The 14,207-nt window shown below is 49.5% G+C and overlaps 7 protein-coding genes across 7 annotated transcripts, besides 1 other annotated feature; 4 read left to right on the top strand and 3 right to left on the bottom strand.

Moving 5' to 3' along the window:
• Positions 1–986: 986 nt before the first annotated feature.
• CORC01_00777 (uncharacterized protein) lies at positions 987–1,704 on the top strand (the record flags this gene model as incomplete). The annotated part of the gene is made up of 3 exons (XM_022612433.1): positions 987–1,170; positions 1,227–1,543; positions 1,603–1,704. The coding sequence occupies 3 exons, from the start codon at positions 987–989 to the stop codon at positions 1,702–1,704; spliced, it is 603 nt and encodes a 200-aa protein (XP_022481050.1).
• A 148-nt stretch (positions 1,705–1,852) lies between these two features.
• CORC01_00776 (UMTA methyltransferase) lies at positions 1,853–3,552 on the bottom strand (the record flags this gene model as incomplete). Its single annotated transcript, XM_022612432.1, has 9 exons — positions 1,853–1,904; positions 1,961–2,383; positions 2,439–2,576; positions 2,638–2,675; positions 2,733–2,770; positions 2,832–2,961; positions 3,144–3,229; positions 3,301–3,334; positions 3,397–3,552. The coding sequence occupies 9 exons, from the start codon at positions 3,550–3,552 to the stop codon at positions 1,853–1,855; spliced, it is 1,095 nt and encodes a 364-aa protein (XP_022481049.1).
• A 1,038-nt stretch (positions 3,553–4,590) lies between these two features.
• Positions 4,591–5,187, top strand: CORC01_00775 (uncharacterized protein; the record flags this gene model as incomplete). Its single annotated transcript, XM_022612431.1, has 1 exon — positions 4,591–5,187. The coding sequence occupies one exon, from the start codon at positions 4,591–4,593 to the stop codon at positions 5,185–5,187; it is 597 nt and encodes a 198-aa protein (XP_022481048.1).
• An 892-nt stretch (positions 5,188–6,079) lies between these two features.
• On the bottom strand, positions 6,080–7,508 carry CORC01_00774 (TfdA family Taurine catabolism dioxygenase TauD; the record flags this gene model as incomplete). Its single annotated transcript, XM_022612430.1, has 4 exons — positions 6,080–6,251; positions 6,325–6,630; positions 6,714–7,200; positions 7,253–7,508. 4 exons carry the CDS (start codon positions 7,506–7,508, stop codon positions 6,080–6,082), a joined length of 1,221 nt encoding a protein of 406 aa, XP_022481047.1.
• A 484-nt stretch (positions 7,509–7,992) lies between these two features.
• CORC01_00773 (uncharacterized protein) lies at positions 7,993–9,866 on the bottom strand (the record flags this gene model as incomplete). Its single annotated transcript, XM_022612429.1, has 4 exons — positions 7,993–9,003; positions 9,072–9,505; positions 9,567–9,597; positions 9,651–9,866. 4 exons carry the CDS (start codon positions 9,864–9,866, stop codon positions 7,993–7,995), a joined length of 1,692 nt encoding a protein of 563 aa, XP_022481046.1.
• A 1,209-nt stretch (positions 9,867–11,075) lies between these two features.
• Positions 11,076–12,188, top strand: CORC01_00772 (uncharacterized protein; the record flags this gene model as incomplete). The annotated part of the gene is made up of 2 exons (XM_022612428.1): positions 11,076–11,626; positions 11,687–12,188. The coding sequence occupies 2 exons, from the start codon at positions 11,076–11,078 to the stop codon at positions 12,186–12,188; spliced, it is 1,053 nt and encodes a 350-aa protein (XP_022481045.1).
• A 403-nt stretch (positions 12,189–12,591) lies between these two features.
• CORC01_00771 (uncharacterized protein) lies at positions 12,592–12,855 on the top strand (the record flags this gene model as incomplete). The annotated part of the gene is made up of 2 exons (XM_022612427.1): positions 12,592–12,770; positions 12,828–12,855. The coding sequence occupies 2 exons, from the start codon at positions 12,592–12,594 to the stop codon at positions 12,853–12,855; spliced, it is 207 nt and encodes a 68-aa protein (XP_022481044.1).
• Positions 12,856–13,395: 540 nt separating this feature from the next.
• Positions 13,396–13,464: a sequence feature (Short protein (CORC01_00770, OHF03908.1) was converted to a misc_feature.).
• Between the last annotated feature and the right edge of the window lie 743 nt (positions 13,465–14,207).

Raw genomic sequence — 14,207 nt, 5'->3', positions numbered from 1 at the left:
CCTATATGGATTGATCCCTTGATTTTGCCAAGGTGTTTCTAGCCTCGAAATATATGAAAATACGAGATGAACCCCGGTTTGAATGCGGTCAACCCTTCACCTGCATTGCGTCGCTTCTTGGAATGCCGTCGGCGTTTTGGCACTGCCCGGCGCAGCAAAGATACTTGGACTACGGTGATTTGACAGCTCCTCGCATTGAGTCCCATTTTCTTAGACGTGCCCTAGTCAACCTTACGTCCGCTGGCCTGCCACTAGATTCATGCAGTCCTCCCTGCCCGTTGCCAAGTGTATTTAGACTTTCGGCATGGTGGAGGGGGCATAATCCACGGATCAGACGAAAATCCGAGACCGTCTAGATAAATCCGCCGGCCCGTCCTCCGACGCCGCGGCAGCAACATTACCCCACACTGTCAAGGACCCCGGTTCCCGGCTCCGCCTGAGTTTCACTTTCTGGGTTGAAGCATTCTCGATACCGCATGCGCGCGGTTGTTTACCATGCATGTGAGCTGCCAATGAGCTGCTGGTCTCTGACAGCCCTTCCTAGCTGCCGAAATACCATCCGGGACGGGAGGGAGGTGGGGACTAGATGTTCCGGGGCTAGTCGACAGCGTTCTGCAGACTTTCAGCTCTTGTCAGAGGCCTCCTACGACATAATCCGTCTGACGGCGTCTGGCTACTGTCATGCCGCTTCACCGGGGTATCCGGGTGCGACCGTTTCGGGGTGAGCTGCTGGCCAACCGCGGGCAGGGAGTCGGAGCAGTCGGAGCAGCGCACTGTGAGAGATATATAAAGCTCGCCATGTCCGCATCCTTCGAATAGCTTACTCCCAAGCCAACTCCCAAGCCAACTCCCAAGCCAACTCCCAAGCCAACTCAGAAACAATATTCTCTCCAAGCCACAATCAGACTACCGTAGACCGGTCGACACCAAAACTCAAAACACTCCCATCATCAAACTCGCTAGTTCAGCACCTCACAACCACCAAAATGCCTTTCCTCGTCATCATCTCGCCCAACATTCCCGCCGATAAGCAGGCCGAGCTCGAGGCAGCCTGGCCACAAATCAAGGAAGACATTTCCAAGCAACCAGGTGTTATTGGTGTAGCCGGCGGCCAGGTCGTCAACGAAAGCGGGACACCCGTGACCGAGCCCAAATTTGTCCACACCATCAGTGAGAAATCCCCCTTTGCGCGCGGCATGAGCGGCTGTGACTAAACTTCCTGGCAGCTTTCGAGTCGGCGGCAGACGACAAGGCGTTTACCGAGTCGGCTTGGTACAAAGAGCGTGAAGAGCAATACAAGGACGCCCCCGGCGGCGAGCCTCGAGTCAAGAAGTTTGAAACGGATGCGATCCCCAACGAAAAGCCCAAGACGTTCACTCAGTTTTGTTTCCTGGACATTGCGGACGAAAGTAAGCACGCGGAGGCGAGACAGTCCTGGCTGGACCTCGTTGCGGCTCTTGGCCAGGCGGTTCACTTTGGAGGAAAGAGTGTCGGCGGTGGCCAGTCGACTGGCTTGGGAATCCTAGGATGGAACAGTGAAGATGTACGTTTTGTGTCCCTGTTGCTAAATTCGTAATGATTTGTTGCTTACTGTTGGAATAGGAAGCAAAGGCTGCTTATACCAAGCCGGAGGCGCAGGCAGCGTTGCAAAAGTACCAGAGCTTCGGAAAGAGCGTTGCTGTCATGGTCAAGCTCGAAGTCTAAGGGCAGAGGCTCAGACGGATGGTGATCTTCATCTTTGTGCTTTGTTGAAATTGAAATACTAGAGAGAATAGCGCTACGAAACCTGAACTTGTTTGCGTCCTGGTAGGCGAACATCGAAGTTGCTGTGTCGGATTTTCAACACATGAGATCATTCAGAATCTTCTGGCTCCGATAGGGGCTTTTGACCGTAAACAACGTGCCTGTGACATGTGTCAGACTACTGCTCGCGGAGAATACCAGGTCATGGACAACGTACAGGTCCCACTGGGCATGAAACATGTGAGCGGTATTCAGTTCCTTGCGAACTTCAGACAGAGTGACCAAAACTTCCTCTTTGGTGTAACCGAGTACACCGCAGAAGGTCCTCGTTGTGAATGCATCAAGTCCATCCAAAACTTGAGCTAGGTTTAGTAGGCCTATGTCCTTAAAGTGGGATTCTTTAGCCCACGGCCCAATGGGTATCTTGAACTTTTGGTGATTGACATTTTCGAAACCGGTCTCTACCACCCAGTCGAGTAACTTGGGCCCTGGTTGAGAATCGCGATTGATAGAGTTCATAGCTTCAACTAGTGTCTTGTTCCACTTGAACGTCGCGTGTTTCTCAGTGAAGCTGTCATCGTCTGAGTAGTAGAGCGAGTCCATATCTTGGAATTCAGCCCAACCACCAGGGGTAAGGTGCCTACGCTTCGTAAGTACAATTATGCAATTCGATGGTAGGCTTCTGAATTTTATACTTGAAGATATTTCTGACGAGTTTTGGCCAATCTCCAATGGAACAGAGCATATAGCGACACATGATGTAGTCATACTTTCTGTCGTCAAGCCACTCACTTTCAACGTCATCAATTTCGAACTTGACGTTCGGGGGAACCCTGTGTTGAATCATAATCATTAGAAAGCACGCGTTGATTCATCTGCCGGTGAATGTCTCACCAGGATGGCTGGATTGCACTGAGATCATTCCCATACACCTTGGCAAACCATCAGCATTCGTGCTTTAAAAGCGAATCACGGAATGCCCTCCTCACCTGGGCGTTCGAAAAGATATCGCCCATTTCAACAGCCCCTAAACTGGCTTAGTAGTGTGTGCGACGTAGAGTGCGGCGGATACGCTGGATAAAACCTACAGATTCCTGTGCCGGTGCCAATGTCAAGAATCATGTGGACTCGCTCCTTGTTAATCGGAGCCAGAAAGAGCCTGTTGCCGATGGCTTTGACATTCATTGCATGGGCCAAGTCCAGTCGGTCCATCTCATCCTGGTACGACATCAGAATTAGCTCTTCGACCGCTCCCTTTAAATCTACGAAAGGAAGTAAAAGAAGTTCTGCTGTTTTTACCTCGTCGTTCGGAAGAGGGTATGCTGTTCAAGGAAGACATTCAGTTATTAACTTTTCGTATCTTTGAAATGAAAATTTCAGTCATTTAGTGAGGAACTCACATCCAGGTCGGAAAGCATGGTAACGTCGGCCATACTCAAGAGGATAGTCAACGGCGCTTGAAGATAGCGAGGCAGTGTATGAAGAACTGTAAACATGAAGTCAGTCTAAACAGAAGGAATCGAGCCATACAGAGGGGCTTAAGTTGTGACGTGTCACACATTCGCTCCTCAATGGATCTGTCGTCGTCCGTCTGGAGAAGTGGTCAGGAAAATGTCAGAATGGAGAAGTTGAGTAGTTGAATGTTATACCCACCGAAACATCATCGGCTTGCAGTACAGGCAATTCATCGATTGAGGACTGGGCGACCGGTTCGGGAGACCCGCTTGATACTGGATCTGGAGTTCCGGTTGTATGAGGCATGTCAGTCGAGGAGCGCACTTGCTCTGAGCGACTTGGCGGGTCTGCCATAGTAGCGAGCTTGCAGGCAGGATATGGCAGAGAGCTCCAGTCTGTGGCAAAAGAAATCTTCGAAGTCTGCTTCTGGGGGGAGTGAATGTGAACAAGGAAATTTGCAAGGTGTTTAGACGACAGAAGATCAGACTGCCACAGTATTTGTATCGTGCCCCCTGTCCCAACAAGCGAGCAAACGACATCCGGGGGCCGCTATTGGTGCAGACTGAGATGCCTGCCATGCAAGAATATTTGCAGACCAACGGGCATCTCCTCGCAAAGCCCCTTGGCAATGGAGCCGATGCAGCTCAATCCCTTTTAAGAGCTACTCTGGCCAATGGGCGGGCTTCGCTCATCTCCTTATCCTGGGCCATCGTGTCATGACGGAGTCAACGCCGACATCCTTATAAGGGATCCAGGCCCCTCTCTGTTCGAGAGAGCAGTGTACTCATTGCTTCTTCCATCGCCAGAGCCTCTATAGAGAATCAATTTCTCTTTCTATAATCTCGAGTGAGTTCACCGGTCACTCTCAGTCTCAAAGCTGCATCTCTCTATGCACAGAAAAAGAAATCAAAGAATACCTACTTATAGACAAAAGTTTTGGTCCATCCACAAGATGAGTGTTTAGATAGAGTCATAGAAGTAAATTGGATTCCCCGGTAAGAACCAGAGCCGCCGTGTGTTTTTGATGGCCTATTTCCGTTGGAACATAACGTAATCTGAGGGAGGGGGGGTGGGCTACAATGAACAGCACCTTTCATTAACTGGGGGTTGAGAGGTCAATATCTACCGCCACAACCTTACAACCTAACAAAGAAAGCTGTTCTTGTACCAAGAGTATTTTTCCAAAGGAATAAAGTATAAGAACATAACTTTTGAACCTCCGGTTAATTAACTGCTCAAACTGCGTCTTCAACCATTTTATCCAACTTCAAGCTTTCACCGGTAACCCGGCGCCGTGATATCCAAAACGTCAAACTCCCTCGATCAATCTACGCCTAACCAAACGCGATCTTAAGACACTTTTTTCCTGCAACATACAAACACACTTCAAGCATGGCTTCCGTCGGTACCAGCTCCGGCGGTGGCGGATCTTCGGGTGGCGGCGGCGGCGGCGGCGGCCCTGGCAGGGGCTTTGGTAGAGGCAACGGCAAGCAGCCAGCCCGGGATGCACCTAGGGACCCAACTGGAGGCTCCGAAGAAGGCCGCGAAGACGGCGAAAATGATGGGTCGGGGGGTGACTCGGACAGTGGCCTTGAGAATGTTTCTCGAACTAATGCTCTGGTGGACAAAAAGTATGAGCAGAAACACTACGATTTCATATCAGGTCATCCTCACGACACCAAAGCACATAGGGTTGCACCGGACTCGATCGAGGTCGTTCTGAAAAAGCAGGATGATACTTATGTCTATAAGCCTACATCGAACAAAGTACCCCTTACCATATTTGACGCGGAACGGATGGGGATACCATTGGCTGGAAATGTGGAGGATATCCCAGTCGCCTCTTCCTCCCAAACCACCCCACGCCCGTCCAGCCCAGGGGATGGAGACGACGGCTCATCGAGGAACGCTGCAGGTTCTTCGAAAATTCCAGACGATGCGCAAGATTCGGATCATTCTAACAGGACAGAGGGTCCGGGCAAGTCATGAGCCTTCAGCATGAAAAGGTTCAGTGACAGTGGATTGTGCTCGTGTGGACTAGGTCAAGAGGCACATGGGTACATGGCTCATACTTAGGTAGGCATACTCTAAAAATAACAACATGATTCTTTTTTCTGATTCGAACATCTTCCCAAGTTGACTCTTTTGCAAACTTCTAGTTGGCGAATAATAAGAGTCGCTGTACGCAAAGCATAAATGTCTTCTGAACGTGTATTCGCTGCACCAACCCTTTCACCCTGATATTTGTTTCTTGGAATCAAGGGCATTCACCTCTGGTAGGCTTCCTTTCAAATACTTGATGATGTCCTCCAAGGTGGATTGATGGCTGCACGGCGACTTATTGAGGTGCGAGCTGACGCACTGCCTTACAAATTCCGACGTGATACCTTGAGTCCGTTCTCAAATCGTCGCCTGTAAGACTCGAACAGTATTCATTAACCATGTCCAGATACTGAAGAGTCTTATGTTGATTGAGAAGAGAATCTCGAATCTCTTTGGGCGTGGAAGTGTATTGGTTCTTGGTGAAGTAGCTAAATTATGTCACATGTGGTAAGCCGTCCATCAACCGCGGTAAACCCCAACACCCCCAGGTGCCTTTCATGTGGATCTTCAGCCACCTAAGTAATGGTAAATTTGGAATAGTGTTTAGTCTTCCAGCAGTGCACGATAACACCTCGAGTTTCGGTGAGTTGTTAATGCGCAGACGTTCAACGGGACTTGATGTGGTAGGATGAAAAACATGTCATTTCTTATCACCAAACATAAGGGGGGAAGTCAATCTTCAAATCATTATGCGGCATTATTCTTCTGAGCGTTGCCCCGATCCGAACTCCTGGAGATTGACTGTGGATTATTTTGCCAGGCAAGCCCGAGTAATCAACTAGGAGCGGCCTTTACTCTTGTTTCCTTCGCTACGGATGAACGGTTCGAGAGGAAACACTTGAGCTTCCGGAGTGACACCGTCATATAGTTGAGCCCATCTTTCCCTCAAAGGTTCGGGGGTCTCCCAGCCGTATTCGGGGTCGCGCAACCATTGTCTCAGCAAATGACGTCTACCACAGTAAGAATCCAACCTGTCAGTCCAATCTTACTCTCGCCTTCGCTGATACTTCGGCAGTGACTCACTGTTGTTCTTGTGTATCGGTAAACCCGTCCCGAGCATGGAAGATTCCCATGTTGTTGGCGTATTGAATGTCACCTTTCTGGAAGTCCAGGTTTACCGCAAACTTCTCGCCGAGGAAATGCAAAGTATCGAGGGCTTCGGCCTGTGCCTCTGAAATGGGCGGAATTTCTTCGCTTCTTGGAAGCGCACCGTAGCCGACGAAATATCGACGGGCGTATTGCACTGCCAGACGCTCAGGTGTTGTTGACGTAGCCGGCTGGTAGTGTACCAATGGGCGAGAAGTGAAGGACTTCTCAGGCGTGCCGAAGCTGATAATAGTGACGAGATACATCATTAGCCAACGCTCAGTGCATCTCGGACAATCATTCACTGCCAGCATCTAGCTACTTACACTTCAAATTGCCAGTCTTGAGTCAGAGTATGGATGAGATCCGGACGAGTGCTAGCAATCTCATTATAAACCCTTGCGATGCTAGCCAGCTTGCTCTTGCCGCCCTCTGCAGCAGTTGACAGAGCAAACAGGGAAACTATGTCTCCAGCATCTGTGTGAAATACCTGTTTATCAGCGGTGTAAGCAGGACTGCCGATCTGGCCCTTCTCGTTCGTCAAAGTCAAATCTTTGATGTGAGTGAGCACAACATCAGCCGGCTTCCCGTCGTACTGCCTATCCTGGCGACCTCGCTGGGGTGCGATGTGAGATGACAAGCCTGCATAGATGATGATGTTTTCTTCTCTGGTGTGCTCATCCACTCGCAATCCGCGGATCACAAAAAATCCGTGCCCATTGTGTAATTCGTATGAAAGCTTGCGAAGCTCAGGGCGAAGTTTGGGCAGGGGAAAGTTCTCCTGGTTAATATGACCCAGCGGCAGGTTCAGCCCTTGGTACATAGTCAGCGACTTGTGAGTTACTTCTTGGGCTTCTCGACCTACCTCTGAAGTGACACAGCGCCGCGTCAAGTTCGTCAAGCTGTTCTGATGTAAGGGCATAGGTCCAATCATACTCGTCGGCCAGCGTCGCACCCTCCCAGACCATATCGTTCGCAAACTTTGCCGGAAGACCGTCGGGAAGGCTCTTTGGGAGATTGGGCTCCTGTACTTGGCGTGCAGTCCGAGCCTGGAACTTCTGGTAGTCCGGGGCATATTGAATATCCGGCTGGACGGGACGGGTCAAAGTGAGGGTGGCCATGATGATACACGAGATATGTCCCTTGTGACGGCTCAAAAGGGTTAAAAACGATTTCCTTTTGGAGGGTGCTGACTTGGTTTCGATTCGACCCTAGATTGGCTCTGTTGACTCTTAACAAGCTTCTAATGTCTACTTTAGGGAATGAGCGCGCTGTCTATTCCGGTTTCGCTGTGGTGATGGCGACATTGCTTTGCCCGATGTCGTGCCGCGGAGAAAGTGGAGAAATGCTTAATCTAATGGCTCACAAATAGCCGATCGTCTGATGACCATCTCTCTCGCCCCCCTTGGGAAAGAATATGACCACCGAGTTACAGTCATTCCTTGCCTTTTAATTGGAGAAAATAGTCCCCCATTATAGAAACGACTCCTGCTAAGTTAGTCTTGATGTTGGACGGCGAGGACTAAGAGTCGGAGGGAAATAAGACTCATGTTTTTCTACGAAATACTTTGGCATCAACAACTCCACAGATACAAGTGCTGACGCTCACTTCGACTTTGCGCTACTTTGCTTCCTCCATTGCTTGCCCATTTCCTTGACCTCCTGGTTTGTCTTGAGAATCTGATCGCGGGCCCCAGGCCAAGCCTTCCGGCCCCGCTCCGTCTCGAAAAGCCGGTAGACCGCCGGGGAATCGGCACCGTCCATGAGCAAGTTGTAAAACTTGCGATCTTTCCACCAAAGCTTCCATGCTTCCTTGCTAAAGCACCCGAGTCGATCCGTCACCCCGGTTCCCGCAACCTTATTCAGCCACGCGTAGGTGTCGCTGCCAAACATTCGGAATCCCAGATGGGGCAGTGGCCCGCGTCCGAGGGTATCCACAACGGTGTCGTAGTGTCTGTTGATGTCTTGTGCCATCACCTCGTCCGAGGGAATCGGTACTGTTCCGCTCCAGAGACTGGCCAGTGCCATCGTGACGAGGTCGTTGAACACAAAAGGGGCCTTGAATATAAAGAAGTGGCCGATGAACGCGAGGGATTCGGGATACTCCTCGGACAGGAACCCACGATACAGGCGAGCGAATTGGACGTGTGGATCCTTGTACCGAGTTGCATTGATGCGCTCAAAGTGATCTGGAGATTTCGCCGGGTTGGTGGGGTCACCGTTACCTTTGATCAGCGAGAAGTCGTATTCATACCCTGTGCAGATAATGATGGCATCGATATCGTCCAGAACTGAACCATCTGTGAAGGTTACCGATTTGGGTCCAGAGACTTCACTCACACCAGGAACAGTACGGGTGATCCCGTCTCTCAGGTTCTCGGCAAGATCATTTGACAGAACCGGAATGCGATGTTCTGCGCTTTCAAGGACTCGAGGAGCCAGAAATGATGGGTGCTTGCTGAGCCAAGGGTATGCCTTTTGTCGGGCGCTGTCCAAAGCCTTTGTGAAAAGCATGGCACATCCTCTGGGCCACCATTCCCCAAGGCTTCGGAAGATTGTGAGTGCTCGCCGCGTCATACCGTGGTCAAAGGCGTTTCCCTTGACCATCTTTGGGACCTGTGATCATGTTAAGCTGTTACTCTCCCAGGACATGGTGCGATTTATAGAACCAGAAATCATCTTACCAGGTAAAACTGCTTACGATGGCTAATAGTGATCGAGCGAGCATTGGCCTTCTTGAGGAAGGACTGCGTGTCAGCGCTGGTAGCCCCAACGCCGACAAGCAAAACATTCTTGCCCGAATATCTATACGGATCTTTGAATTTCAGGGAGTGTATTGCCTCTCCTTCAAACTTCTCAATGCCTTTGATGTCAGGAATATTGGGCGTGTTGACTATTCCGGTGGCTAGAACGACACGGTCGAAGACGTGCTTCTGCATGACACTCTCCTCGTGTGGATATGTAGTGTGCGTGTGGACAATCCATTGGCCATTGGCATCATCTCTTTCGACTTGATTGACTTTTGTGTAGAATTTGATATGGGGGAGCAGATCGAATTCCGTTGCGTAGGCTTCGAGGTATCGTTCGATGCTCTTTGCAGTCGGGTGTGTTGCATCATCTGATACCAAACGGCAACGTCAGCTCCAAACATCCGTGACGGTTGGGTCTAAACATCTTACCGTCAGCGAAAGGGAAGTCCGTGATATGCGCCTATCGTTCCTATTAGCACGTTCTTCGGTTTACACGTGTCGGAAGCTGGTCACCATTTGCTTCGAGGTATTGAAAGACGTCATTGGCAGTGCAGTGACTTGGTCTGGCTTGGGTGAGAAGTGCCACAACCCACCAAGGTAACTATTCTGCTCAAAAGCGGTTACTTGCAACCCTTGCTCCTTGAGATTCTTCATCGCGAGAAGTCCCAAAGCGCCAGTGCCGACAATGCCAACGTGGTTGCCCACGGGCTTTGAACAGTGATCCGCCATATGGAATAAACGGAAGTCTTCGATAAAGATGAAGAGTGAGACCAGGAAGAATTATCTGCACGCTTTTCCTGGCACAATTTCCCAAAGTCAAGTGCGAGTGCATGATCTTTAATCAAATTGAGCCATCGACTCGTTGCACGACTTGAAGAGATATATACATAATGCGGCGCTAACCCGTCGGGGACATTTGATCTGACATCAGCATCGCTCGGTGAGATTTTTCTCTTCGATGATTGGCGATCTACACCAAGGGACGATCAAGAAGCAAGCCACTCAGCTTTGAAGAGCTCAATCGGGAAATCAGCTATGCTTCCAGGCCCAAGCTGCCCATTGAGAGCTATGAGCTGCCTGAAAATGGTAGGCCAGCGATTCTCCACGAGTAGGTGTGACAGGGGTTTCATCCTCTTACTCAATATGCAACCTAACAAGTGGATGCTCGCTTCACTATCAGAAGATGAACAAGGTTTTGTAGTGGGTGAGACATATTTTAGCAAGGTAAGAATTTCTCGACGGATGTAAATTCGCCTCAGAATCGAGCATTGAGTCTCGCGGCTTTTCTGTCATTAAGTTGCGTCAGGTGGTGTCAGACAGCGGAACAACCTGGGCAAACCAATAGAGATGGACTACGGTGTGAAGCCGTCAACAAAGGTCCCCCGGTCATGGGTTGGACAGTCACCCAATCCGGCTTGAGGGGGGAAATTGGTCGAAACACCATAGTAGAACAAGTCTATCTGCACGAACTATTCCCAAAAGTCTCCTTGGAACCAAGGCCTTCACGTGATCGCCTGCAGTGATTGGCTGAACTCCTCATGAGCGAAGACTGATTGCTCTTCGTCTTGTATACTGTTATCTGGCGGCTGGAGAAGACGATTTACAGCTCAAGTGATTATTGATTACAGATTGCAGCCGTGATCTTAATTCGGTTTGCTCCCCCAAAGGTATTCCAAGAAGACATCACGGAATTCTTTCCGAGCTGTCGGCTTTTGAGCCGACTTGACTACCCGTGCGAGTAAGATCCACCTTCGGGCGTTGTTGGCTGGTGGTGACTCAGCAATTGGGGTGTTCATACGCGTTTAAGAAAGTCCACCCTCAACTATTCCAATAGAAACGGGTCCATCCCAGCCACAATCGTAGCCTTTTGGGCAGTTCATAACCGTCGCAAAAGATATTCTGTGCTTCAACTTCAAGCAACTGAAATCAAGTTATCAAATGGCTTCTAATATCATGGAACACCCTGTGGTCGACTTGCTCAAGTCGCTCATGTCAATCGTGAGCACCAGCGAACTTGAAGAAAGCATTGGTGTCTTTTTAGAAGAGTACCTTCAATCCTTGGGCTACACCGTTGAGCGTATCCCCATTTCACCGCATTCACCTCGTCACAATGTTTACGCGTACCTCGGCTCCTCTGGCAAGACACGCGTGCTCCTTACGGCTCATATGGACACGGTGCCGCCACATATCCCGCTGACGATTGACGGCGATACGATCCGCGGAAGAGGTTCTTCCGATGACTTGGGCCCCCTCGCAGCCCAAATTTTGGCTGCAGAGGAGCTGAGAAAGGAAGGCAAAGTGCGGAATGAAGGAGATATTGCGCTGTTGTTCGTTGTTGGTGAAGAGAATGGCGGCCACGGAATGATCGCTGCGAACGACATGGGTTTAAAGTGGGAGTCTGGCATCTTTGCTGAACCGACTGAGAGTAAACTTGCAAAGGGCCACAAGGGGCAGGTGGCATTTGAGGTCATCGCCAATGGCATCGCCTGGTAAGTCAAATCCCTGGGAAGAGAGTCCGGTCCAACAGCTATACTGAAATCAGCGACTAGCCATTCGGGATATCCTCATCTCGGCAAAAGCGCCACTTCTGCCCTACTTGCTGTGTTGAACGATCTCTCTGCGGCGACCTGGCCTGAGTCGGAGCTCCTCGGGCCTTCCACCTTCAACATCGGCACTCTCGAAGGTGGAGAGAAACACAACATCGTTGCTCCGTCTGCCAAGGCCCTTTGTGAAGTCCGCATGGTTTCCGACCTGCCAGGCATCAAGACCAAGATTGCCGAGATTGTTTCACGGCATCCCGACGTGGAGTTGAAGTTTGTTTTTGAATACCCCGAGGCGCTCCTGGATTGGGAGATTGACGGTTTTGATGCGGCTCCCGTGGCTTTTGGGACTGACGTCCCTCGACTACAGGCCGAGTACTGTGACAAGAGGGTTTTGTACGGACCAGGCTCAATCTTAGTAGCTCATGGGCCAGATGAGTATATCCACGTCCCAGAGTTGATTGAAAGCATAGCGGGATACAAGAAGTTGGTGCTTCACTTCCTCAGGTAGGAAATACAAGTCCGAAACATTCCTCCTGAAGCGTTTGGGTTAGTAGTGTTTGGTATTGTCATTGGTTGGCTATGGAACAGGGGGGGAGGTTTGATACTTGCAATGTGCTCGTATCGACAGCCGAGTGGGATATGACCAGGGTGTTCGTCTCAACTGTACCCCGGCATCGTCTCATCTTTACCAAAAGAGTTGCTCGACCCCTTTAAGCTTGAATCCCCGAAAACCTTCTTAAAAGCACGAGACACCGTTCATCGACGGTATCTGACCTTGTTTTCACCTGTAAGCAGGCTTTTCATTTCACGAACGATTTTCAAAGGTTTCTGGCTGGCCAGACCAAAACTGAATTTGCCTCACACTCGGTTGCCCCAGCGATTGTTCAAGACGTCCAAGTTATACATCCAACATGAAGTTCTCCCTCATCATCGTTGCTCTCAGTAATATCTTTGCATCGGCCATCGCTGCTCCTGTGGCAAAGAGCGTTCCGGCAAAGGATAACAGCGGAGGAAGGCTTGTACTCGATGGTGCTCAATGCAGCCCCGTCCAAGGTCGCCTAGTCTGCGATGATGGTTTCGGCAACACATTGTAAGAATTTCAATCTGATAATAATGGCTTTGAATCCCTGCTGACATTTGTCAATAGCTTTGCGGACGACCCTTTCTCTTCATAGTCGATCATGCGAACAGCGGTTCCCACCGACATATGCTAGCACACGCAATGATACATTGTGCGTCCATCGATTTGCGCACTCGATGTAACGATGTAATAACATGCACTCAAGTCCCGACATCTCCGCATACAGGACAGGTTCATGGAGTATTAGCACCAACAATTAGTGCCACGACAGCGCTGATTAGCAACCCAATAGAGGCAAATAAGCCAGTGTCCGCATATGAGCTCTTGGAGAATTCTGGCTAGGAAATGAGAAGTTTGACCACTCGCGCTGGATTTGGGCGCATTTTGATTCTCAAGGTGACATGGATGTGAGTGGATTTGATTCATGCGTCCTGTATCAGGAATCCCCTGAGAACAAGAAGAATATAGATTCCACAGGTAAACTTCTGTCAAAGAAGTTTACTCATCGCTGAAATACTTGCAGTCTTTGAGCAGTCAATTGAGAACACTGGTCAATAAGACTAGTTCGATGTCTCGCATCCAATACGTTGTTCTTGGCGATGTTGTAGACCGGAATCTTGTTGCCTTGGCAGACCTAAATCATATTGCTTTGGCAGACCTGAGCTGATATAGCGGCGGCAAAGAGAAGATAGATGGCAGTCATGAACCCTACGGTGATGGATGAGGTTGAATGTGAGATTCTTGTTGGGACGTCTGGTTTGATTTCAATCGTGTCGCTAGATGCAGGTGATATTTTGATACGTCGGACATGTCTGTAGTTTCACTAGTTTTCTCTAGCGATCTTCTCAAAATCCGTCGCTTTCTCGCTCCTTATCTCCCCGAGAATTGGCCCAATTTCATTCTGTGAACACATATAATCCTTGGCGCAGGTCTTTGACTCGATGAATAGGAGTATGTGCAGTCTTGAGTTAAGTAAGGTAAGTTGAAATGAGTCGTATGGCTTCTTCTATTCAAATTACCAGTAATTATATTCTGTAAAGTCAGTTGGCGCATCAGTACCGTAAGCTTCTGCCATGATGCTGCCAAAGACAAAACTGTTGCTGTGAGCACAGAAAGTACGATCTTGCTTAGTATCAGATATTTTGGTGTAGTGAGGAGACTGTAACAGTGCTTGGAGCGAGACTGGCCCTATTTATCCTATGAGACGTTGAATTGCGTCGGGATGCAATAAAAGTTGGCGTCAATTCCGTTGCCGTAGGGTGTCAAAGACATAATGCCCATCATTAATGTTAGACCTTGAGCGTGCTGTTGTAACGATGAGCACGCATTCAAATCGGTAAGGTCAAGAGGTCATGCTTCTTTATAAAATATTGTGTATTTTGTACATGAGTTGTGCACAAGGTGCATTTAACATTATCTTAAGGAGTGTCTAGTCGTAGTGATCGT

This window comes from Colletotrichum orchidophilum (genome assembly GCF_001831195.1).
Source record: "Colletotrichum orchidophilum strain IMI 309357 chromosome Unknown Scaffold_4.1, whole genome shotgun sequence".
Classification (NCBI taxonomy): Eukaryota; Fungi; Ascomycota; class Sordariomycetes; order Glomerellales; family Glomerellaceae; genus Colletotrichum; species Colletotrichum orchidophilum.
Note: the sequence above shows the minus strand (reverse complement) of the source record. Positions and strands in the feature narration are given on the sequence as shown.